The 25221-nt window shown below is 39.5% G+C and overlaps 4 protein-coding genes across 4 annotated transcripts; 1 reads left to right on the plus strand and 3 right to left on the minus strand.

The window, feature by feature from the left end:
* Positions 1 to 6322: 6322 nt before the first annotated feature.
* Positions 6323 to 10514, minus strand: LOC6561994. The gene is made up of 4 exons (XM_043214541.1): positions 10342 to 10514; positions 8743 to 8831; positions 7309 to 7537; positions 6323 to 7243 (listed from the first exon to the last, which is right to left on the minus strand). Exons 2-4 carry the CDS (start codon positions 8781 to 8783, stop codon positions 6500 to 6502), a joined length of 1014 nt encoding a protein of 337 aa, XP_043070476.1. The 5' UTR covers positions 8784 to 8831; positions 10342 to 10514; the 3' UTR covers positions 6323 to 6499.
* A 3690-nt stretch (positions 10515 to 14204) lies between these two features.
* On the plus strand, positions 14205 to 20025 carry LOC6561993 (cGMP-dependent protein kinase, isozyme 1). The gene is made up of 5 exons (XM_001988546.3): positions 14205 to 14441; positions 17054 to 17424; positions 17941 to 19383; positions 19450 to 19635; positions 19702 to 20025. The coding sequence occupies exons 1-5, from the start codon at positions 14304 to 14306 to the stop codon at positions 19862 to 19864; spliced, it is 2301 nt and encodes a 766-aa protein (XP_001988582.2). The 5' UTR covers positions 14205 to 14303; the 3' UTR covers positions 19865 to 20025.
* A 25-nt stretch (positions 20026 to 20050) lies between these two features.
* Positions 20051 to 21751, minus strand: LOC6561992 (xylulose kinase). Its single transcript, XM_001988545.2, has one exon. It carries the CDS (start codon positions 21749 to 21751, stop codon positions 20051 to 20053), a length of 1701 nt encoding a protein of 566 aa, XP_001988581.2.
* A 473-nt stretch (positions 21752 to 22224) lies between these two features.
* Positions 22225 to 23661, minus strand: LOC6561991 (gustatory and odorant receptor 21a). Its single transcript, XM_001988544.3, has one exon. The coding sequence runs from the start codon at positions 23659 to 23661 to the stop codon at positions 22327 to 22329; it is 1335 nt and encodes a 444-aa protein (XP_001988580.1). The 3' UTR covers positions 22225 to 22326.
* Positions 23662 to 25221: the final 1560 nt, after the last annotated feature.

The raw sequence follows: 25221 nt of genomic DNA on the forward strand, positions 1-25221 counted from the left end.
GTTAAAGTCACTCTCTGTCGAGACGGTGGCATTATTAAATAACTGGTCGCAAAACTAAGGAAAAATTGTTTTTGATTCTTGAAAGTTTTTTTTATATTGAGCTTTATTTTCATATTCTTTTGAAAGCCTCATAGTTGGCTACCTTCTCGTTTCTCGTTGAGGGATAGAGAGCCTTTGCCCAGATTCTAGATTTAAAAGGCAAAAATCAAGGCACTAATACCATATTGCTCAGCTTCAGCAACCAGGTAACTTAAAATTTTGGAAATGTTGCCTTATTTTAACTCGATTTTGTACTTTAAGAAAAAAGAAGAAGAAGGAACTTAAGGCGACGACGATGCAGCTCATGAATTGAAAATGAAATTAAATTGTTGCTCAAATATAATGACGCTGGCAACAGTAGCAACATCAACTGCAACAGCAACATCAGCTGTATTTCGTTCGTGACTGCTGCTACTTAGAAGCTTGCTGTCAGAGCATGAGGCAGGGGCAGCCATCGAAGCAAAGGAGGAAACTCTAGTAGAGCGATTCCTGCTGATGATGCTGCTGCTGCTGCTGTTGCTGTTTGTGCGCTTCTGACAGTCAAGAGATTATTGTTGTGCAGCACGCCAGGACTTAGTGATGTGAGCGTTGGCCAGGACCAGCCTGCCCCTGCCTCTGCCTCTGCCACTGCTCCTCCTTCTCTGCTTCTTCAATGTGCTGGCAATGCCTCAATTAAGTCGAAGCAAATAGCTGAACAATTCGAGAGTGGGACGAGGCGGACAATGTAAACACATCACACACCGTGTAGCAACTGCATCTGTCATTATAATAAAACACACAGACACACTCACACACCTATATACACCACAAAGCTGAACAAATACTAAGGCAGAGTAAACTTTTTGGTTACTTCAAAATTCAATTTTCCGCAATATGCGCAAATCGTGATTAAAATCCAGTGCGTGCTGCTTGCTCATTGCATACTTTGCTGCTCCAAGCAGTGTCTAATGCTTCCTTTAGTGCTTTTCGCACCGTGGGCTAAATTTTCACTGTTTTTGCCTCAGATTAGAAAGATTCATAAAAGCTATAGATCTTTTTCCAGCTGTAGAATGCTATTATTGTTCCTTGCTTCAAAGTTCTCATTTCTCTAGCTGAAAGAAAGGACAATCTGCTAAAAGGTGATTGCTAATTTGGTATCGATGCAGAGTTTATTAAATAAATTTCTTATTTATGCAAATAATCCTTTTGAATTTGAACTGATGTTTTTTTTCTACAATAAATTGCATGTGAATTTGATTTAAGTTCATTGATTTATGTCCCTTTCAAAAATATGTATATCTCGCTCCAAACATAAATTTGTTTATCCAAATTAAAAATCATGAATAACTTTTTATATTTTTTTTGATTGCAACTCTGTACGCAACATAAATATTTTAGTCACAATATTAAAATGAGACACTGAATATCTAAAGTGACTTTAAGGCACATCAGCACCATCGTGCCACCGTGCCTGCGTAGCACCGTATTATTGCTCCATAAATACAATGAGTGGGCAAAGCTGCTGTCTACTTTCTGAAGCTGTCAGCGTAAAAACTATGAAAATGTGCTTTCAAATTGCGAAACAATTTGCTGACCGTAATTGAACTTTGCTGTTGCCATTGCCATTGCCATTGCCATTGCCCCTGTCGTCAGCGGCACATAAAACAAACTTTGAGCGCTCATTTGAGTGGTTCAGTTGCGTAAAACTTTTTCAGCGCACAGCCTGTGGCAAATGGTGGGCAAGCGGATGTGGATGCGGTTTCGGGCCCGGATTCGGGTCTCGCTGTGGTCCTGGAGACGGTCTTGGATTTTAGATTCGTGTTTCAGGTTGTGGGTTCGGGAGTTTTGCATTTTCGGCGCTTTGCTGTTGATTTGTTTGTACGCATGGCGTGGTCTTCGCCAATTTGCGTGGTCTAATCTACACTCTCCTCACCATCTGTCTTACCCACTCTCGGCGTTCATTCACAATGCTAATAGCGATAAGTGCAAACAATGCAAGGCTTCTTTCCATTTGATTCAATTTGCTTTTATTTGCGCACTCTGATGCCTTTTTCCATTGTGCCTTTTGTGTTTTTTTTTGTGCATTCTTGTTGCAATTCTTTGCATAATTGTTCTTGTTTCTGCCACACTCGACATACGCATGAATATTTCAACAGTCACAAATAGTCGACGCCTTCAATTCGCGACTGCAACTGTTCCGACAAAGTTTTGAATAATTTATACATTGCCAGAGTTGAAGTGCTCAATGCTGCCTGCTCCCTGCTCTCTGTTCGCTTCTTGATGGCCAGTGCCCATTTCCCATTCCCCTAGCTGTCAGACAACATCTAAGTTCTTCGGCTTCTTTCACTCCTTGGCTATTGTATTCCAAGGCGCACGCATTGAGCAACGAGCATCCTTGCCTATCGAGCAGTGCAGGCACTGAGAAAAATATCCTTGAAATGTTTACCACATTGTGCGGAACTTAAGATTTTTAAAATACTGAGTGATAAATGATTTTTAAAAACAAAGTTACTTTATCTTCTGAATAATATTAATTAATATATTTTCAACATTATTAAAATCAAGCTTCAAAATACAAGAAATGAAAAAGTCAGCGAGACAACAGCATTGATTTCCATTTTTTCACTGTGCATTTCCTCACAGCAGCACTGATTTTCACCCTTTGCCCTGATCGCTTTTTGTTGAGCGTAATTAGCCGCAAAGTATGCAGTTTGCTTTTGTGCAACCAGCCATGGCCAACAACGCTATTGCCAATTGCCTTTATTGAGACATTCTACCCCGCAGTTTCACCAGAAGTGAGGGGTGTGGGCGTGTTGTAGGTGTGCGGTGAGCGGTGTAATGCTTTCAGAAGCAAAACAGTAGTAAAACTGCACTCCAGGCCACAAAGGCAATGGCAGGCGTTGCAGGCAGTGCGTGGCATAAGTGTGTGTGTGTGTGTGCGGGTGTGTGTGTTCGAAAAATACCACAATTTCAATTTAAAAGTATCCTTTTAGTGAAAAGGAAATGACATTTACGCGCTTTGTTGTGGTTCGCTCATGCATAAAACATTTTTAGTTTATTTTTTTTTGTTGTTATTTGTATTTGCTTCCACTCTTCTCTTTTTCTCTTTTTGAATCTGCCCCTGAAGAACTCAATGTGCAGTAGGCGTGGCAGCGATGGACAGCGCGACAGCAGGACAGGTCCTTCAGCTGCAGCGCAACAATACAAAAAATGTTTGCATGCCGTTTTGGGTGGCTGGGGTGGTTTTGGTCGAACAAAGCAGCACGATAGCCACAAGGCGCTTGCTGCAGCTTAAAAATTGAAAACTGAAAACTGAAAAGGAAATATAAGTAATAGAATGAATATAAAAATCGCTGCCAAATCGTAGTATCGAATACAACACGAAATTATGTACGAATTTAAGATACTCTATCGCTTGGGGAAAGTCAATTTTCCATCCATTTCAACAAATTTCAACAATAAACTAATAATCAAATAATTGCCACAATTCTGAACTGATCATTTCATTTGAGTTTTCTTTAATTTCAGATACACATATGTGTTTTTGCATAATTCATATTATCTTTTACATACTCATTTATCTGACGTATGTGAATATTAAATGTGAGTATAAAATGATTGAAATTCGTTAATATAGAATCATTATTAGCTTAAGTTATATTTAATACTTCAAAATATCATAGAAACCTGTAAAAGTGGTGTTGAAAAAAGTATTATGACAGAAAATATAATTATATTAATTTGTCTTTAAAACAGCTAACTTTAATAATGTTTGAAAAAAGTTATATACACTTTCATTTTGTACCAAAAATAAGTTGTTGGTTATGTTTTAAGGTACTGTAAATTCTCGGAAAAATCTCAGTAACTGTTTTACTTCTCTACTTGAAAATAAAATACTCCAGAAACATAAGTATATTTTATAAATACAAGCTTACAGTCCCAAAAAATGTGCGTGGGTAGTGTGGGTTACACATAGGTGGGTTAACAGAGACCATTCTATTGTGCGCCAAGGTAGATGAATGTGTAATGGGTTGGAGTTTGGGGAGCTTAGCGCGGTGGAGCGGAATCAAAATGGTTAAAAACTTGAGACCGCCAACCAGAAACGATTAAAGCTTAAAGTACTTTTTTGTTGTTATACTGGCAAGGAGAGGAGGTGGGTGAGGGTGGGTGTACTTCACACAATATCAATGTTAACTGTAAACGAGGACATCTGCGAGAGCTGCTGCAAACAATAAGTGACAGAAATCAATGGCGAAGTTCTGGGAACTGTTGCCGGCGGCTGCTGCAAATGCGCTTCCTGTTTCCTTTATAGGAAGCGCCAACGGGACGCAGTTAGGACAGCAAACAGTAGACGGCTGCAGGGGCAGCGGGGGCACACCGTTTGACTATTGCTTGGTGAATATGGTGTTGGCATTTGTTGAATATCAACAGGAAATGCAGTGAATAAACACATCGAGCTCGTTTCATTCGAAGTGCTGAGCGCATTGTGTCTGTGTGTGCGTCTACATTGTGCAATGATGAGATTCACATTTTGAATGCTATTCAATTTAATTCGTTTCGATGCAATTCAATTCTCAATTTTGAATGGGCAACGACGCAGTGACCGCTTTCGGGCAGCCTTTAACTCTAGGCAATGGTAAGCAAATAATTCAACAATTTTTGCCTGTTCGCAATGCCAGCAACACAGCCATCAAAAGCAGCAGCAACAGCAGCAGCAACAACAACAACAACAATAATACCAACAAACATTTAGTATTCAACTCGTTGCGTAATTGCATTCATTTTGACGAATGTTTTTTCATGTATATGTTTTTATACCCGTCGCACAAATTAAAGTTTGCTTTACATAAAGCTGTTAAAAAATCGTCTAAAATTGAACTATATGAATTTGCTGGTGCTTGTGTCAGAATCTTTGCTATGTAAAGTCTCGAATATCGAATTTAGCTCAAGTGCATTTTTAGGCTATCCAATCTTTTTTGGTTGTTCTTTCACTATGTAAATTGGGCATCTGAGATTTACTTCCCGGATATCTATTAGCTTATCTTATTCTCTCTCTCCCTCTCTATCTATATTTGTCTCTCTCTCTCTCCCTCCTTCTCTCTCTTTCTCTCTCTCAACTAGAGCATTAAATTTATTTTCAATTTAGTGAATGGAAAAAAAATTTAAATGTAGTACAAAAATTTGTTCGACTTTACGTTCGTTCCTGGTCATGTTGTATTGTGAATGTGAATGTTTGGCAGGTGCTGCGCTTAAGAGCATGCAATCAATGCCCAAATATCAGTTGCCATCTGCTCTATCCTTCTCATCTCTCCACCCTCCAAATCGTTTCTCCTACCATCATATTGCACGTCGTCCATCAGTCAGCCAGTCAATCATATGAATCGTTTTCGTTTACGTTTCGTTTTCGATTCCAATCAATTTGTTTGGCATTTTTGGCTGGCGTTATATGTACAACCGTCATGACCTTCCCACATATTCCCAGAACCCCTCCCCCCCATTAGACGTCCTTTTCCCTCAATATGCCAACACTCTTTTGACCCACAGCGTGCTGTGAATTTTTTGAAATGCCCTTTTTCCTCTGTACATTTTGGTTTGTTCCCATCGATTTTATGCCCTCAATTTCAAAGCTGAAGCCAAAAAACAACAAGAAACAAAAAAGCAGAGAAAAACACGCTTCCATTGAGTTGTGTTCGCTTGTTGCATTTTTAAATACGGATTTTTGCAAAAACATTCTTGACGATGGGTGGAGTGGAGAATCGAGAAGATAGTGGCTGGGATTAGGGGGAGGCCAACGGCCAGTGTGGCAATGAATCCATCTTAGTTTTTACTTTCATCTGTCAAAGAAACTTCTTGTTATTTTGTGCAACGAATTCAGTTTCGTATGTGTTGCACATAAGTATTAAGTTTTTGTACACTCAAATCAATGAAATGTGGTAAGTCAAAGGCATGTGTGAAAAGTTTACGAAACAAAATATTTTCTCCATTAAAAATATTTATTTTATTCAACAACATGCCAATGTCAGAGACTTTTCGACTTAGCAAGATGCTGGGTTAATCTAATTTGGGAGGTTGATTTATTTGCTGCAACAGGTGACTCAGTTAGGGATTAGTCAGAAAAATATCAAATATAGGTGATACTATTGCAAAGTTACATTATTTTTATAGTGTCCTTACATACATCGTATTTTTATTTAAAATGTTGTTTGCCTAATGATTATTAAATTGAAAATATTGGCTAGAGTCAACTTGATCGCTTTATATTAATATAATTTATGAATACATTCCAACAATTAGCATTACTTGGTTTTGGTGAAATTTCCATTTTATTTTTATTTTCTATTTTTATTTTGTATTTATTTTAATGCATTAAAAATGGCAAACAAAAATTTGGACTGCTTTGAAACAAAATACTGCATTTAAGAAATAATTGCCTTATTGGAAAACTAAAACTAGCTTTTCCTTGGGTGATTTGCAGATTCGCTTATCGCCATTTTATGATGGGTTCTTTCGGCGTTTTCTGCTGCTGTGCCTTGGATGGCGGCACAGTGCGCTTTTGGGCACCCTTATCCCCAATTTTCTGATCTCGAAATTTTGTGTCTTTTTCGTGAGGATTGTCAAACACTTTGGAGTTTTGTTTAAGCCTGGGCGTTACAACGCATTCCTTAGTTGCACTCTTTTTGCGCACCATGGGGCAGATTGTACGTTGTGTTGAAGTACGTTGCATGACTGGTTTTTGTGCACTTGTTGGCTTCTTCACTGTACTTGCGCATTTAGTCGCGTCATATTTGAGGTTGGCCGCTGAACGCGACGTCTGACAGCCATTGTCAATGACACGTTGATTCATGGCTAAAACTTTGGTCTGAACATTTGGATTCTGGGCATTCGCGTTCAAACCTTTGTCGACGGAAATCGAACGTTTTATTTTGGGTCGCTGTTTGAACACGGTATCTTTGATGAAGTCCTTGACAGGTTTGATTAGTTTGTTCATTGGCTGCCGTTTAGCGCGGTTAGCTTCAGCGAGTGCCAACTGTTTTATCAGTTGATTACGATCCTCGAGTTGCTCGGGCGGCTCAATGTCATACTTTTTCCGATACCATTCCGTAATGGTCGTTCGCATCGCTTGCTGACTGATCACAAACTGACGGGTCATTAGATAAAATATCTTCACTTTATTGCAGCACGTTCCACAAATGCATGACGGCATATCGGGCATGGTATTAAATTGCTAATGAATATTACAATTTTGTATATTGTAAAACACATTCATCTTAAGATAATTTCAACACTTACAAACTGCAGCGAGGTGCGCTGAAAGAGCATACGATAGCTGCTTATCGAGGGCTCAAATTCAAAATCCTGATTCGTGTCCAAGTCAATGAAGGTGCCATTGCTTTGACAGCCGCATATTCGACAGATATTCTGTAACTCCTCCAATTTTGTTATGCATGTCGGCACAGTATTCTGCATTTGTTCGCGCGACAGTAATGCGATCTTATAAAAAATCTCATAGTCCGTCGAGCTGAAAGTCAGTTTTTATTAATCAATTAAATATTTTATTTTCTCATTTTCCTGTGAGCAATGTTATCAAAATTTTCTTTGTAGACTGTTTGTAAATCAAATTAATTCATAAATGTTAAAAAAGTGGCTCGAAACTGGTTAAAGTTAACGCTTATGATAACTTCCGATTAAAAAACAACTTGTCAAGTTTCCGGGCAACTAAAATCATTGCTCCCAAATTGCAAGAGTAAGAAAATGCCCAAAAAGCAACTCCACAAAGCAGTGCTGGCAATGTCCTAAGTTTGTCTTTCTCCTTGTCTCTCTCACTCTCTTTGTAACTATCTCTGTCTCCCTTTGGCTGACTGTGCTTATTGAGCGGCAAAATGCGAAACTTTTTAATTGTCTTTTTCAATTACAGTTTAATTTTGTTGCAAGAAATTTCTGCCAATTGAAGTTTGCCGCAGAGACAGTGAATGCCTTCTCTCCACAGGGAGAGAGTCAGAGAGCGACAGACAGAGGGACAGAGTAAGTTGAGGATAGTTCACACTCACACACAGACGCACATACATATGGCTAATCTATCATTGTCCACTGGCCCACATACTATATGCATATGCATGTGTGTGTACGTGTGGGCCTTGGCAATTTGCTAAACTTCAAAAACACGCACAGCCCTCAGCATCAACCACACTGACATCAGTCAGTCACTCAGTCAGTCAGCCAGCTAGCCTGCCAGCCAGTCAGCCAGTCATTTTGTTCTTCACGGCCATTACAAAAAGCAAAAATCCAATTCAAATTTATTTGCAACCTTTTTGTTGGCAAAAAATCCAAGTGCAATTTAGGAACTTTGGAAAAGTACATTCAAAAAATGATGAAGAGTTTTATGCTCAAGTATAAACGTAGACTCAGATAAATTCTTATTTCAAGAGCGATTTGTTGCAAGACCAAAGTCTGAGTACTTCAATTTTGAAATAAATAGTCAGTAAATCAGCTTGGGTCAAGAAACACTTCAACTTCTACTACACATATTTACAGTAGAATGCCCTATGTTGAGTATTTTGTGGAACATAATGTTTGCTTTGTAAATTGTTGATGAATTTGTATTAGAAATTGAAACTCAATTGGTGTGAAATTAATTCCAATGCTACTAATAATTAATATTTTCGTTTTTCATTCAATGTGCAATGTGCAATCAACAGAAAAGTGTTCGAAGACTTTTCAACTTACCACATCGTCCTGTCCATGGCTGAATCATCTGAGCACTGCATAATCAACGTCTTCTTTTTCTTTTGCTTTAGTCCAACTGATGCCCTTGGCTGTTGTTGTGAGGAGAGGAATGGGAATGTGTTAGTTAGCATTATGAGGAAAGCTGAAATCACGAAAATTAGCTAGCACATTCAAGTGCTGTCCATTGAATTATTCAACTGGCCAGGCAAGCACATGATGCATGTGCTGTTGATACCAGTTGGGTTTATGGCCATTGAGATTGGGCTGGATCAGGTGAAAAAATGCCAGAGCCAGGCATGCCAAGGCAAACATGTTACTATTTATCTTGCACCACACAAAGCACAAAAAACAGAACAAGTGAAACCAAAAAAAAAGAAAAATAATACGAAAAAAATAAAAAAAATCAATTTTTTTAGTTTGCCGAAGATGAAATACCCTTTAAGTTATATTCATTTTATAGATATAATTTATGCATGTATGAGTATAGAAATATCGGACTATAAAAATAATAATAATCATAATAATAATACGATAATCAAATTGAGGGCAAATTATTATAGAAATATAGAAATATTCGATTTTTGTCTGTATTGATTTTATAGTTGTAAAGTATTATGAACTTGTTATAATATATATTAAATAAGTAATTAATTAATACTGCTCTCCAACTTGTCATGCTGATGAAGTGTCTTAACCAAAATGAACATAATTATTCCAGGGTATTTAAAGACTAACATAAAGTTCTCTTGAACACTACGGTAATTGTATCTACTTGTAGATAAATCAAGTTGTTCATTGCTATAATTCTTCTCTCTGATTTGTGTCGATAGTAACTCGTAAAGTTCCATGCACATTTCGAATACGAAACATATGAGCCACTTTGGGCGAATACACTTATAGCCAATACTACCTACGTTGTCTCATTTGGAAAGTTTGTTGGCGCTATTTGGGAGAAGTGTATGACAACAAAGGCAGCGACAGGAGGCAATAAAAGAGATACGAGCTTCGAGCATAAAACAACAAAAGCCCGAAAATGAATGAGCTTCATGGCAGGTGAAATTGAGCCGGAGGGCGGTGGCCAAATAATGCCATGGATTGAGACTGAATTGTAGGCCAGGCTATTTGGCTTGGCTTGGCCCAGTCTGTCTGTCTGTCAGCCTGGAATTAATCCCAGGCGTGCACTTTTGCCGGCCTCAACTCAGCCACGAACAATGCGTGAGAACTTTTGCGGCAGTGGATTCAAGTGCGTTGGGGATTTTAATTGAATAACTACACGAATGTCATGCGGGTAAGACGGATTTATATTTGTCTGATAGTCCAGTTTTATCCTTTTACAGGTTAACGCCCTCTGGACTTAAGGCTCAAGCAGAGCACTGAGAAAAATATATACTGATCTATATATTGATCTAGATCTATATATTGAAGTTATCTTAAAATAATTGCTTTTGAATAACAATCAGAAATGAATATTAAGACTTTTCTTAAATATGTACTTTCTATTATTGGCATATTAAATATTTCCTTCAATTCATTCGTGAATTCATTGCTGTTATTTAACATTTATTTTCTAAGTGCAGTTGCGAAAACTTTTTTGCTCACCTTTGTAAATGGGATTCTGCGGGGATTTTGCGATTCTGAGTCTTGTGAAATCCTCAAGCCTTTATGTCTTATTGGCTTGCGTTTTGTTATCTCTGTCTACTTATTACTTGCTTACAAAATATATGTATATGAATTGTATTTTGTATATTTTCGTACTGATTCTATTTGCATCTACAACTGTGTTGAGAATACAAGTTAGCTGCCTCTTGGAATTTGTCAAAGCCTGCTTAAGCTCTCATTTACATACGATATGCATAACGTATTGAAGGGTGGAGGGGCGGAAATGTGGGTGAGTGGGTTGGGGGCGTGTCATATGATGGGATAACGTAAGTTATACGCTCATAACCATAGATTGTCAGTTGATTTGCCACCTTTTATGCACGTATTCGCATTCCCTTTGGCATTTTTCCTCTATTGTCTTTTGATATGTGCATGTGTGTGTGTGTGGCACTTATCACACTTATCTTCCACCCTGATTCGTCCAGACCCCTCCAACGACTAGTTGACATTTGTGGCATATGCCAGTGTCAGGAATGCAAAGCGCAAATGGATATGGCTATAGCTATGTCAACAGATATATGTAGATGGGAGTGCAAGGAGAAATCTGAGCTTTTCCACCTCAGTTTGCTACACGACTTGTCACTGACATGCAATATTTATTATGTAAATATGGGCAGCAAATCCTGTTAGCCCGTTAGGACTGATTGCCTTGACCAGGATTTGACTTTGTAATTGAGGCTATCCGCTTTGCTCTTAGCTCTTTTTTTGTAGTCGTAGTGTGGTTTTTATATGTGGGATCTACCTATATAACGAAGTTTATCTGAATTTATCTGAGTTGAGCGTGTCATAGCGTACATTTAGTGAGTGAGTAGTCAGCTAGGACAGCTAACGAAGATAAATCGACAATTAGACTAGTCTGGCGAATTGTGCACAACTACATGATACATGATGATTAATTAAGCTGGTAGAATTTCAGGAGAATTTGTTACCAAAAATGAAATGAAAAATCTTTAACCGTTCCTACGATTTTTAAGGTAAAAATTAGATAAGGAATTCTGTTTCCAAATTGAAATGCAGCATTAATCTATAGGTCAAATCATGGTAAAAAGCGCTGAATATTTGAATATATAACCTACTATTATGAATAAGAAACCCTAGTTTTTAAATCAATTGTGATAAAGTTATTTTTTGACTATACATTTACTTTATGGCTGTGGAAAGCTTTGACCCATTCCAGCAAACATATGGCAATTCCCCTTCATTCAATAAAAGTAATAATCAGCGTATGCAAAACACGAAATGTATATGAAAAACGAATAACTTGACTATCAATAATTTACCACCTGACAATAATGAGAATATTTACTTTATCAACATACGTGTTGAATGAGCACTAAGCGAAAATTGCTCTTACCAAAATGACACAAAAAGTATATTAAAATGGCAATTTGCTTTAATTTGTATAAATAGTTTAGCCTATCTTATGAGAATTCATGAGGTCAATGTGTATGCAAAACAAATGAGTAACCTCGACTTGCCCTGCAAACCTGAACTACTCATTGCCAAAAAGTCACACAGTTATCTCTATGTACACTTATTTGGTGGTGTTGGTGTCCTGGTCCTGCCCAGCTTAGTCTTGCATTACAGCATCCTGCACTTAATGTGGCACAGACTTTTTATGATAACGGCTCAAAGCTCAGCTAACTGCTGCCCACCTCTCTGCTCGGAGCATAGTTCAAATTAGCGTTCATTAATTAGTCGCTCTGAAGATTGACGTTTAAAGTAATGCGACATGTCCCTGGGGCAATTAGTTCCCGTCGCACAAAAACACCACACCTCCCCCACGATTGGAGTGAGGAGAATCATTCGTTACACTTTTGCTGTAGATAATTATCGCAGCTTTTGGGTGGCCAAGTGTCAAAGTTTTTTTTTTTTTGGCTTAAGGAGTCTTTCAAGTCGGAGCTCTATTAAATTACGAAATACCATATTTTAACGCTCGCACTTTCTACACTCGCGAAAAAAGCAGTGACATGTAATATATATAAAATATTTTTGGACAGTATATTTTTTGTATAAATTAGAATAATATTTTCTAAAAACTAGAAGTATTTATCTTAACCTTTTATAGATAATATCAAATAACTTCAAGCTTTGTTTAATTTATTTATTTGATAAAGTATAAGAGTACAAAAAAACAAAAACTATAATTCATTTGTTGTTAATCAAACTTAAGTCTTTACTTTGATTTGCTTTCTCGACACATTTCTCTACGCTGCTGCATACCGATTAACTCTTCTGATTCTTCTATCGCTATCTCGAACCACATACTCCTTTCTTGACATGTATACTTAATACTACATAGATATTTTCTTTGAGTGATTGTGTCTGTCTCTCGCCGCGCCTGTATAGCCCTAATAGATCATTTGCTGCATCATTACACATACGCAGTGTTATCTTAGGCTAATCCTTTGCCTGTCTACAGATTTTTCGATGTCGTCACGTACTCACAAATCGCAGTGGTATTTTTCTTCCTGGCACGCACTCACGGCCACATACATCACTCTCTGCTTCTGCTACATCTCAGCCCAGGCCAGCGTACCTCCCCCCTTCCGTTCACCATGTTTGGCTGTGTTACCCGCAGATATGGCCACATTAAATGTGGGCCAAGCGCCAAGCGGATGAAGCGTTGCTCCGGTTGCTGCCATTGCCCGCCAGCAAATCAGTGTCCTTGCCGTTGCCGTTTGCCTTGCTGGCATTTTATTTCATTTGCTTTTAGCAAAACTGTTGCCCCACACCTCTACACACCTCCCTTCCATACAGCGACCATGTTGCGGTCGTCGACGTTGTCTGTGTCGCCGCTTCATAGTGGGCACTATAATTCTATTATGGCTGTAAAGCAATTTTATTTCTGACTGTTTCGTTTCGCCCGCGCTTCGTTTAGCTTTCATTTTCACATCTGTACTGCCATTTTCATTTTCATTTCGTATTTTTACGCTTTGTGCTGTTGTTTTTGCCATATTCCTACCCTATCCCTATCCCCATCGCCATTTGTATCCCAAGCATTTTCCCAGCGAAGCTGTCATCATCAAATTACGCTCGGCTTTTGTCTTGGAGTTTTGTTTTAATGCAAAAGCACAAAAGCGGCTACTGCGTGGCTTCTGCATTTGCTTATAACTCGCTTGTTGTTGTTTTGCCGATTGCCGTTATACCCTGTCTTAAATAACCACTGCTATATAAAAGGGTAGTATGATTATGTTGTGCAAATATATTCAATCTATTTCAAAGTTTATATTACCTCAAAATAGTAAATTCATTCTGTGTGAAAGTTTTTCGTCACTATACCGATTTTCTTTAATCCATTAATATCGATTGACAATCGAATTTGTTGTATTTTAAGTATGTTTATGTTATGTGGGAGAATACATATTTCATTAAAATATTTATTTCACATTAAGTTCGTTTTATATTTATTTTATATTCGTAAATATATCAATATTTTATTTCTGAGAACCAGTTCAGCACACAGAGTATTTGCTAGACGAGCACTTTGATTCTTTCCATTTATTTTTGTCATTTTATTAGTGGCCAAATTGAATTGGACTTGCCCAACCCCTTTGGTTATCGGCCTCTAACTATCTCTAGCTGATAGCGTCGGCTCTGATCTCTGTTGGCTGTCGCGTGTTTTGCATATTCTCTTTTGGCGCGCTCTTTGACAGCACACATACACACACAGACACACACACACACACTCTCTCTCTCTATCTATCTTTGTGTGTTGAGTTCTCTTTTGCATATCACACATACGCCTCGTCGATCGGCTAATGAAATCAGTCGTTGTCGAAGCGCGCCGTTGAAAAGCAATACGAAGCGGATACCTAAAAGAAAAAAACGAACTCGTTTATGGCTGCTTGAATGGGTTATCCTCCAGTTAATTGGAATACGATATTGAAGGTCACCCTGACATGGAACAGGAAAGGGAGGCAAGGGAACGCGCAGCGATTCTCACAAGTTTGAATAACGAGGTGATCACATTGAAGGAGTTGCTACGGGAACGTGACAGTGAGATAATTAAACTTCATCGCGAAATACACAAGCTGAAGGTGAGAAAGAGTGCGATGAGGAATTATAAAGCTAGAACTAAAATTTGTTGAAACATAGGCAATATCTTTGAAATATTAAGAGAAACAAAAACAACAACAACTATTAACCTTTAGAAATATACAAGGTGTAGAAAGAAAGAAACTAATTGGAAACTATTAAAGAGGCGATAAATACTTCATGCATGGTAATCAACGTCATACAAATTGAAAATTAGGAAATATGAAAGCAGAAGGAGACGACAACGAATTATTAAAAAGACAATTTCTACATGCATAAAAGAGAGAGATATGAAATAACTTTGAATATGCAATAGTATTGAAAAATATAAAAAAAAGAGAAGGCAAAAACTTACTCGAAACTACTACGAATAAAAGGAAAGTGCCAGTTGGAAGCAGGGGGCAGATATCCCTTGACATTGTGCATTGTTATGTTTGTTTTGTTTGTTGTGTGCTTTGTTTGTTTGCTGTTGTCGCGCCTCAGATAACGGCACAGCAGTAGATACAACAACTATAATAGCAGCAGTAACAATGTGTTTGCTATGTGTTATTGTGTGTTTCCACTAATTTGTAGAGATACAGAAAAGTATCTGGAAATACGCTCACAATCGTATCAATTGCGTCGCACGTTGTTATCTCGGGCAAAGCAGCAGCAGCAGCCGCCGTTAAGCTCTAGATACCAGATATTATAGAATAGGCAACGAATAGCATTAGATACTATCTACAGATACCCTTGTGCTATGCCAATGCGATAATCCGTTGATATTTGGAGCGATTTTTGCCGTTAACATTCGGTTAGTGTCTGCGCTGCTCACGTGTCCGGGTTTCCTTTGGTGTATTATAATTTGATTATCTTCGAAATATGTGCTTCTATGTGAATTCATCTCTGTGTTGCTATCTTTCTAAAACTGTCAAATATGTCATCTATGAAAATGTAATGCAAATTAAAATACAATTAAATATTACATTTACTTTGCAAGGGTATTTTATATTTCATACTGCCAAAATAGTTTTGCTTTCTTGTTAATTTCGTACTTGAGCAGCATTTGGCATTGCTCATCGTGCCGGCGTGTGTGCGGCTTTGTGTGTGTGTGTGTGTGTGTGTGTGTGTGTGTGTATGTGTGTGTGTGTGTGTGTGTGTGTGTGTGTCTGTATGTACATAAGTATTTAAATTGTAAAGCGTTTTTATTGAGCCAAGTGATTAGCACTTCTTCGTGAGATGTTCATAGCGCCGTTGTGAAAAGAGCAGAAGTTGCCAGCTTAGCAGAGAGAACAGATACAGATACAGATACAGATAGCCGGTCAGAGATACGCTCGGATTCGCAGCTGTGCGTTGCTAATTGGTGGATCAGCTTTTACTGCGTCTGCCGCTGCGACTTCAGCTGGACGTTCGGTGTCTGACTGTCTGTCTGTCCTCTCTTTCCTCCTCCCTCTTTTTGTGTGCTTGGTGAAAATAAATACCAAATACCCACCAATATTCCATAATTCCATAATGCCAACGGACGCCAGCACGCGCGCTCCACAAGCAAGCGGCACAAAAAAAAAAATTAACAAAAATAGAAAGCAATAAAAAAAGCTAATTGGAGTGCATTGGGTATGGTCGACTTGGAGTTACTCTTCAAAAATGTTCGTTAACGATTAAAACAGCTTGGATAGAGATTTATATATAAAACGTGTTTAGATTCTTTGTGTGTTAATTAAATGTATAAAATATAAATAAGTACACATTTGTTAAAACTTCTCTCAATGAGCTGTTATACTGTGAATTCAGTAGCTGTAATCCTTCTAGTCTCGCAAAAAAAATGACAATCACTTAAAAAGATAAACCCTACGCAACCTTTTTTCCCCCGTTTTTGTTCGCCGACATATTTTTGACTAGCTAATGTTTATGCACATAATTTTGTAACACAAACGTGTTATTTTTTTTGTGACCCAGGAAATGGCAACAGTGATCCCCGACAAAAGTCGCGACATTTGGCTTATCTAGTGTTATTGGTCACATATTGTGGCATGAGTTGTATTCAGTTTGCATAGTTTTATCTTTACGCCTCTTTCGCTTTTGGGGTCAGTTTTTGCATTGTGTTTACGCATTCACAGAGATAAGATGACATGGAATACAATGGTTGGCCCACTTCCAGTTGAAGGTCGTTGCAACGCACCCTTCTCTGCTTTGTATACCCTGTAAGGCGATATTTTTGGAGACATTGAATACCTTGTAAGGTATATATGAAATGTTGTTTTGTTTTCATAGAAATATTCAACAAATTATCGTATAATAATCATAAAGTTTTCATCAAAACAATAACACAAAATCAAGTTTTTGTTATTTATCTATTTTAAGAGAAGTTTTAGCTAAAAATATATTTAAATTATGAGCAAATAGACTCTGTTATGCTAGGGTATTTAATTTTGTCTACTGCACAGATATTTATTTGTGTCCATAATTGTTGCAAGCACTTCAACGTGTTGAGAGTGTTGGTTTCTTTCCCGGGGTAGAAGAGTTGGGGTCGCCATCATCAATTAAATTGGGTATTATTGCATCAGATGCGTGTGCCGCTGATTGGGGCGCTCAATTGGCTGCGAATTGATTAATCAACGCCTTTCAATTGTCACAGAGCGTGCTGCAGCAAACGACCAACACCAATAACAATGTGGCATCAACAGCAGCATCCAACCCACAAACGGGAGTCTACACTCATCCCGAGCAGTGCGAGGAGGTGAGCAGCAGTCGACAACAGCATGAGCGGCAGGTGTGCAGCGCCTGTGGCCTGGCTATGGTAGCCAGCCAGGATGGTAATGGGGAGTCGTCACCACTGGAGTCGGAGACAACAGCAGAGAATGAAATGAAAACAGAGTTGCCAATGGAGCCGCGTCCCAAGCCCCTGTTGCCGGCCATTAAAAAGCAGGGAGTCTCGGCAGAGAGCTCGCTGAAGTCCAATCGACAATCCTACAGTGCGTCCATACCCAAATATGAGAAGGATTTCAGGTGAGACGTCTACTTTTACAAACTACAAGATGAGTCAAAAAAACCTGACTGCTAAAGAGTATGACATAAAATACTTTAAACTCTCTCTTTGTTGCTTATGCAAAAATCTCTTCCAATCTAATTTAAATTCATAGTTGATTTCATTGGTTTTAAATATCCAAAATTGGGTCATGAGATTTTTTTAATTAATGCATGATTGATTTATTGAAACATATATACAAATTTAGCTATTAGAGGCATTAAAAATTTTATCAATTGCCGAACCGATAACAAAGCCTGGCAAATGGCAACTCATTACTTATTGAGAGATTTGCAAACAGTCCGATTAAAAAGTTTGTGCAAATAATATTAATTTCAATAGGAGCAGGAATTGATAAAGCCTATAGACTTTTCTGCATTAACTCTGATTATGTTTTGAGCTTCTATAAATATTCTTAATATTAATATGAACATTATTTCTAACCAAATTAATTTTTGCACTAACTTTCTTCCTTTGTCTACTCCACTGTTATCCAGTGCCAAGCAACAGATCAAGGATGCCATTATGGACAATGATTTTCTCAAGAATATCGATGCATCGCAGGTGCGCGAACTGGTGGACTCCATGTACTCGAAGAGCATCGAGGCGGGCGAGTTTGTTATACGCGAGGGCGAAGTGGGTGCCCATTTGTATGTGTCCGCTGCTGGTGAATTTGCCGTGATGCAGAATGGCAAGGTGCTCGATAAAATGGGACCTGGCAAGGCATTCGGTGAGCTGGCGATACTCTACAATTGCACAAGGACCGCCTCCATACGGGTGGTGAGTGAAGCGCGTGTTTGGGTGCTCGACCGTCGCGTCTTTCAGCAGATTATGATGCGAACTGGCTTGCAGCGCATCGAAAATAGTGTAAACTTTTTGAAATCTGTGCCACTGTTGCGTAATCTGAGCGAACAACTGCTGGCGAAGATTGCCGATGTGCTTGAGTTGGAGTTTTATGCGGCCGGCACATATATCATACGTCAGGGCACCGCTGGCGATAGTTTCTTTCTCATCTCGCAGGGCAATGTGAGGGTGACTCAGAAGTTAAGCCCATCCGCTATGGAGGAAACGGAGCTGAGAACGCTTACGCGTGGCGATTACTTTGGCGAACAGGCGCTCATTAATGAGGATAAGCGTACAGCGAATATAATTGCTCTGTCACCAGGCGTTGAGTGCCTCAGTTTGGATCGGGATTCGTTTAAGCGTCTCATTGGCGACTTGTGTGAACTCAAAGAGAAGGATTATGGCGATGAGAGCCGCATGCTGGCCATGAAACAGGCACAGGCACAAGCCGACGAATCATTTGGGGCGCTGGCACAAATGGAATATCCTGATTTACAGCTCACAGATCTGGAGGTTGTGAGCACTTTGGGCATCGGTGGCTTCGGTCGCGTCGAGCTGGTCAAGGCGCATCACCAAGGACGCGAGGACATCTTTGCGCTCAAGTGCTTGAAGAAACAGCATATTGTTGACACCAAGCAAGAGGATCACATCTACAGCGAACGCAGCATAATGCTCAGCTCCAAGTCACCATTCATCTGTCGCCTGTATCGCACATTCCGGGACGAGAAGTATGTCTATATGCTGCTAGAGGCTTGCATGGGCGGCGAGATCTGGACAATGCTACGTGATCGCGGTTCCTTTGAGGACAATGCTGCTCAGTTCATCATTGGCTGTGTACTGCAGGCCTTTGAATATCTTCACGCACGAGGCATTCTCTACAGAGATCTCAAGCCGGAGAATCTCATGCTAGATGAGCGTGGATATGTTAAGCTGGTGGACTTTGGCTTTGCCAAGCACATTGGTAGCAGCACCAAAACGTGGACATTTTGCGGCACACCGGAATATGTGGCACCGGAAATTATACTCAACAAAGGACACGATCGCGCCGTGGATTATTGGGCACTGGGCATACTCATACACGAACTGCTCAATGGCGCGTAAGTCTTGATTTAAAGTGTGAAGAATGCAGAGTTTATAAGGGTACTTCTCTTTTCTATGCTTAGTCCACCGTTTAGCGCACAGGATCCGATGCAGACATACAATCTGATTTTGAGAGGCATCGATATTATCACATTTCCAAAGCATATCTCACGCTGGGCCGTGCATTTGATCAAGCGTCTCTGTAGGGACGTGCCCTCAGAACGATTGGGCTATCAAACTGGGGGCATTCAGGACATCAAGAAGCACAAGTGAGTGTAATCAATAATAATTGTTAGACTTCCACTTAAAAATGCAATTCGTTCGAAATCATACAGATGGTTTCTGGGCTTCGATTGGGATGGCCTCGCCAGTCAGCTGCTGATACCACCATTTGTGCGACCCATCGCCCATCCCACAGATGTGCGCTATTTTGATCGATTCCCCTGCGATCCCATTGAGCCGCCGGATGAGTTCTCTGGCTGGGATGCAGACTTTTAGTCTTAGCCTTATCATTTTTTGTTATTGTTGAACAACTTTGCCTTACTTGACTTTGGACTTATTGCAATAATTAGGAAATTACATAGGATTCTTGTATTCAATTTAGTTTTGTTATATTTGTACTAATTGACGTGATTTGACACTTGACAATAAATAGAAATATTACTAGGTTTATTGGACTAGCCTTTATTTTTTTCCTGTTTTCTCAGTTTCAAGAAGACTACACATTCTCATAAAGCGTGCCATCAAAGGTTCATAGATGGCAGCACAGCCTGCAGTCGGTTCGGCTACCAAGCTAAGATTATCTGGTATTTGCTGTATAAATTCTGAGTAACTAAGTCGCGTGTCTCTGCCACGACAATTGCGGCATTTTCTGCAATTGCAGTTATCCTCACGATACTCATAGAAAGCATAACGGGCACGGTAAGCGGCACCCATGACATATGCCGCAGGACCCTTAATTATGTACACAGGTGCATTGAAAATATCAGCAACAATTTGTAGTATGCTTTGACTGCTGCAGTAGTTGCCTGAAACAAGGACTTTGGTATCTGGTCCCAAAATGAAACCCGATTTGGCTGCTATAGCACGATAATACATTAGCTGACCCTCTATAAGAGCACGAGCCTCCAGTTTGGGATCAGGAAATTGCTGTGTGGCCTGCAGCACCTCTTTGGATAGTTCATCATTATATTTTGTCCAACGTAGGGTGCCATGGGTCTTAAGTATATAGTCCTGCTCGTCGAAATGCACTGCTATATGGTTGTCATTGCCCATAGGTGTGGCATTTAACATTTCATTAAATTCCAACCAATCTCCATTCGCCACCTCTTTACAAATCCTGGCACGAACCTTTCCACCATTGCGAAAGCGAATCAGACCCACATATTCGTTGGGCAACGTGGGATGGCAGATGATGCAACCCTCTGTCAAGTTCGGACGTTGAGTAAACCTCATGACAAGCTCATCACGGTCGGAGAGTGATATAAACAGAAAGCAGCTGTCCAAGTTGAGGCTGGCCAAAAATGAGGCGGTGCTGCCAGTGGCTGTGGCAATAATACAATCACTTCTAAAGTTCCATCGGTTGACAAAGTAATCCGCAATGCGACCCTGCAGTCGATTCGTGGCTATGGCCTTCATTAGACGCAAACTTAAGCATGGCGCACAGGCATTCAAACACTCTGGCGACCATTGTTTCTCCGCAATATTCAATAGATTCATGCGTGAGGCATCGGAATACTCAATTGAGGCAATATTACCAACGAATAGTGAAGCAAGAAAACTGCTCATCAACGAAATGCGCATGGTATTTCCATATTCGAATGGATAATCCTGGAATACCTTACGTATTTCAGAAGCTGTGGTGTGCACAAAACTTTTTGATCCCGTTATCATTGAGATTTGCTCGGCACCACCCAGTTGTTCGTCCATATCGTAACTCTGCACATTGAGCGAATCATTCATATAGAAGAAACTGCGAAACGAAAACGATTTCTCAGTTAGCTGCTCGTGCAAACGCATCAATGGATTTAGTCCGCAGAGTGAGCGAAACCCTGCTAGCGACCAATAGATGGCGCCATATTGATGTGCTGCACCACCAATTGCTGCCACTGAATGTAAATCGGCTCCTTGCGACGCAAGACAATTGAGGAGCATGTCCAGCGCTTTAATATACATTACGGGATTTATTTGGAATTTATTGGAAAGAGCGTTGAAATTAACACCAAATATTGTCCCATATTCGGGCAGATCCACATCGTAGCGTATCACAGCAGTGTAGGTGACCTGAAGTTCGGCATTCAGCAGAACGGCCTCCAGACGCTCAATGCCCAGATGGATGCCCAAGTAGCTGTTACCACTGTGGTTTGTTGCACGTCTTTGACACATAGAGGAGCTCAACACAATTGTAAGTAAACAAGGAATTTAGAAATTAATTTACAATCGCCTTCTTTAATATCTTTATTAAACGTATTTATAAACATATCTGTATATTTTAGTATATTTCGAATCTTATTATGGAGTTGTCATTGCAAAGGTTGATCAGAACTTTCTTTTTTTAAATTGATGTTTTTTTCTATGAATAAACATATTTTTATACAATTTTATAATATTAGTTACTCATAATACCATCTACATTTTATTTAAATTGGACTGCAAGATGAGATATCTGGCTCATAAGTGATAAGCGTTAAATAAACTTTGTTAATGGTTTGAACTCAATGAATACAAGTTGCGTAACTTTGATTTTTTTGGACAGTTGTATTATGAAATTCCCTTGGAACGATCGTACGAAAAATTTTATTGAATAAGATCTTATTTTTATATACTTGCTTACACATATCTGGAGGCAGTAAAAATGGTTGTTTTTACTTTCATTAATTAAAGTATTTAACTGACTTTAGATGTAAAAGGAAACATTGGTAATTCTCCAAGTAGATGACATAATCGATAAGTGGATAATTTTAAACATTAAGGTTTGCTCGACGCTGTTCGGTGATCTTAAACTGGAGCAGCACCACCAAATATGTGGCCATAAATGAGATGTTTGTGGTGATGAGTTCACGATTAATGTTCGCATATCCATCGAGATTCATGATGGGTGGATTCTTATTAATTGCCACTAGCAACATATCGACTTCCTTCTGCGTGGCCGTATCAACAGCCGTGAGATTAATGTTAAGCAGTTTGGTCTGAAATTCGAGACCGACCTTTTCCGATGCATAATGCGCCTCATTGCAGATGATGTACAGGAGAGTCATGCAATAAAATACGATGACAAAGAGTCCGACTTCTTTGTACGTAGCACCATGATCGAGAATCTCACTTATGCTGCCATACGTTGCAATGATGCTCGTAAAGAAGATGACCAAACAATACATACCATACATGTTGGAGTAGGCCCGTCCCAGTTGCTGCATCATGTGACTCAAGTCCACCCAGAGATGCCTGTATTCCGTCAGTTTCTGAGCGGGCTTGTCACCTTTAATGGTATCCTGCAATGCATCGGATAGAGCATGACTCGCAGTGCCGAATGCATTACAATTGATGTACCACAGACTGCAAAAGCAATTCAACATGGCTATAATCGGATAATAGGCAAAAGTATACCACAGGCGAAAATCGGGTTGTAGAAAATACTGTGACAGATTGATTGCAATGCTCAACAGCCAGGAGAACACACACAAGGCATAGGTTAACGGTAAGAGATTGGGAAACACGATAGGCGATCCCGTTGTCTTGAAGAATTTGTATTGATAATTGGTCCACATGTTCTTGAAGATTGCCACCTGGTGACCATGACGCCAACTGGCGACGGGTAACAAAAAGTTGGTAAACAATAAGCTGATAAAGATCACATTATAAATGGCTTCATCGAAACGTTTATCCGGACTGGTGATGAACTTCTTCACACGCTCCCGCAATACCATTACCACAATTGTCGTCTGGCAACTGTAAATGAATATGGCCCACATGACTTGCTTGGAGGTCCATGAGTAGCCAGTGCGCGGCAGATTCTTATCCTTCGGATTGCGATGTATAGGCATAACGCCCATAATTTGAAACAGCACCAATAGACTTTTCGTCGTCTGATAGAACGAATCGTGTTTGTCCAGCTCGTCCGGATCATCCACTGTTTCCAGTTTGCGTACGTAAACATTCGACATGCCACCTTCCTGCATCTTGAGTTTCTCACGATAGCGTATCTCATCCTCAAGAAATTGGCGTTGATTTGGATTTAACATGGGCGCCACTTTTCCCGGAGGCGTTTGGCCGCGACTAACCGCCCAGAAGGACATGGCACACACAACACGAGCTCGCACTGGTCTTCCAAAGGAATAACCGATGCGTTCATGTTGCTTGGGGCCTTTTATATGGTCACCTTCTGCTATTGACTTTTGATTGAAAAGTAAACAAAAGTGCGAATGCCGCCTTTGGGGCGTGCCTCTATTTGCTTGGCTTGCCCATTAAATATTGCCCAGGAGCATAGCATGAGCCTCTGCACTGCCCTGCCCTGCTCGGCCCTCCAATGCTCGTCCTTGCTCGGTTTGTTGTGGTCATTTGCCGCGCCCCCTAAAAAGGTAAACCCTTCCTCCTGCTCAGCAAACTTTTTGCTGACAAAGAACAGGCCAAAGTAAGGACAATGGCGGAAATATTGTTACGCCATCTCTGTCCCAATCAGTGTTGTCAAGAAAAAAGCTAGTTTTAAATACAGTTAATTGAGATACTGAAAGAATAGCTAGAATATAACTAAGCACACGTATCATCAGAAAAGATCAAAAATGAAATTTTCCGAAGCTTAAACTTTAATATCTCTGTCAGTAACTGACATAATGGTTTCTCGGTAAACTCTTTGCTTAACTGGATCGTCATTGGTAAGTTTTTGATTCCAACTATGACAAATATAACGATAATAATTGTTTTAAAATAGTAAATATAAAAAATATGCATTTTCTACATGATAAAATTAATTTCGTTTGAAGAAATATTTTTAACACAGAAGTCAACACAATTATTATATAAAATTTGTTGTTATACATAAATATTGTTGTTTTAAAAATTTCCCTTCTAATTAGAAACAACAAAGAGGGCTAAGAAAAAGCGAAATTGACAACACTGTGCTTGGGACGCCCAATGTCCCTCTTCTATTTGTGTGTACTCGTGTGTATGTGTTTGTGTGTGCGTGTTTTTAAGGGACAGAAGGTACATAGAATGCGCTTAATTTGCCGGAAATGAAAGTTTAACGATGTGTAAATGCTTACGAATGCTCGATAGAGGCTCGCACTAATGACCAATAAAAATATGCTACCAGCGACTGACCCAACGCCGACGCCGACCCCGACCCCCTCTCCAGCCTCAGTCCAATGAATGTAGTTCCGCCTTCCGCGACGCCCTTCAATCTTCTGTGTTTGTTTGTGACTGACTTTTGATCCATTTCTGCCTGAGTTATTCAAGGCCAAAGTCAATCTAAACGAACTTGAGGCCTTCTCAAGATCTAAGGCAGCGTCTACTGAAATAGCCTGGGCAGATGGCAAGGAGTCCAGACGGTGCCTGCTTTTGGCAGCATTTCAACAAGCACCACACGCACAAAACACACACATAAAAAAAGAACACACATTTTGCACAGTCAGCAACATTTTCAATGTGTTTAAAATAGACTTTGCTAGAGTCCCAGACTTTCACTTCAAAGACGGTATTTAATTTGTACGGCACCTGGCCAACTGTCTCCTACTTTTTGGCTATTTTAATACTCCACTTGCAATTTGACTTGATTGAAATGCAAAAAATTGGAATTGTTCGCTTTCAGCAGTGATTATTATTCCAAAATGAAAAGAAAATAAAAAAAGCTGTAAAGAAAA

This window comes from Drosophila grimshawi, unplaced genomic scaffold (assembly GCF_018153295.1).
Source record: "Drosophila grimshawi isolate 15287-2541.00 unplaced genomic scaffold, ASM1815329v1 contig_1377, whole genome shotgun sequence".
NCBI classification, from domain to species: domain Eukaryota; kingdom Metazoa; phylum Arthropoda; class Insecta; order Diptera; family Drosophilidae; genus Drosophila; species Drosophila grimshawi.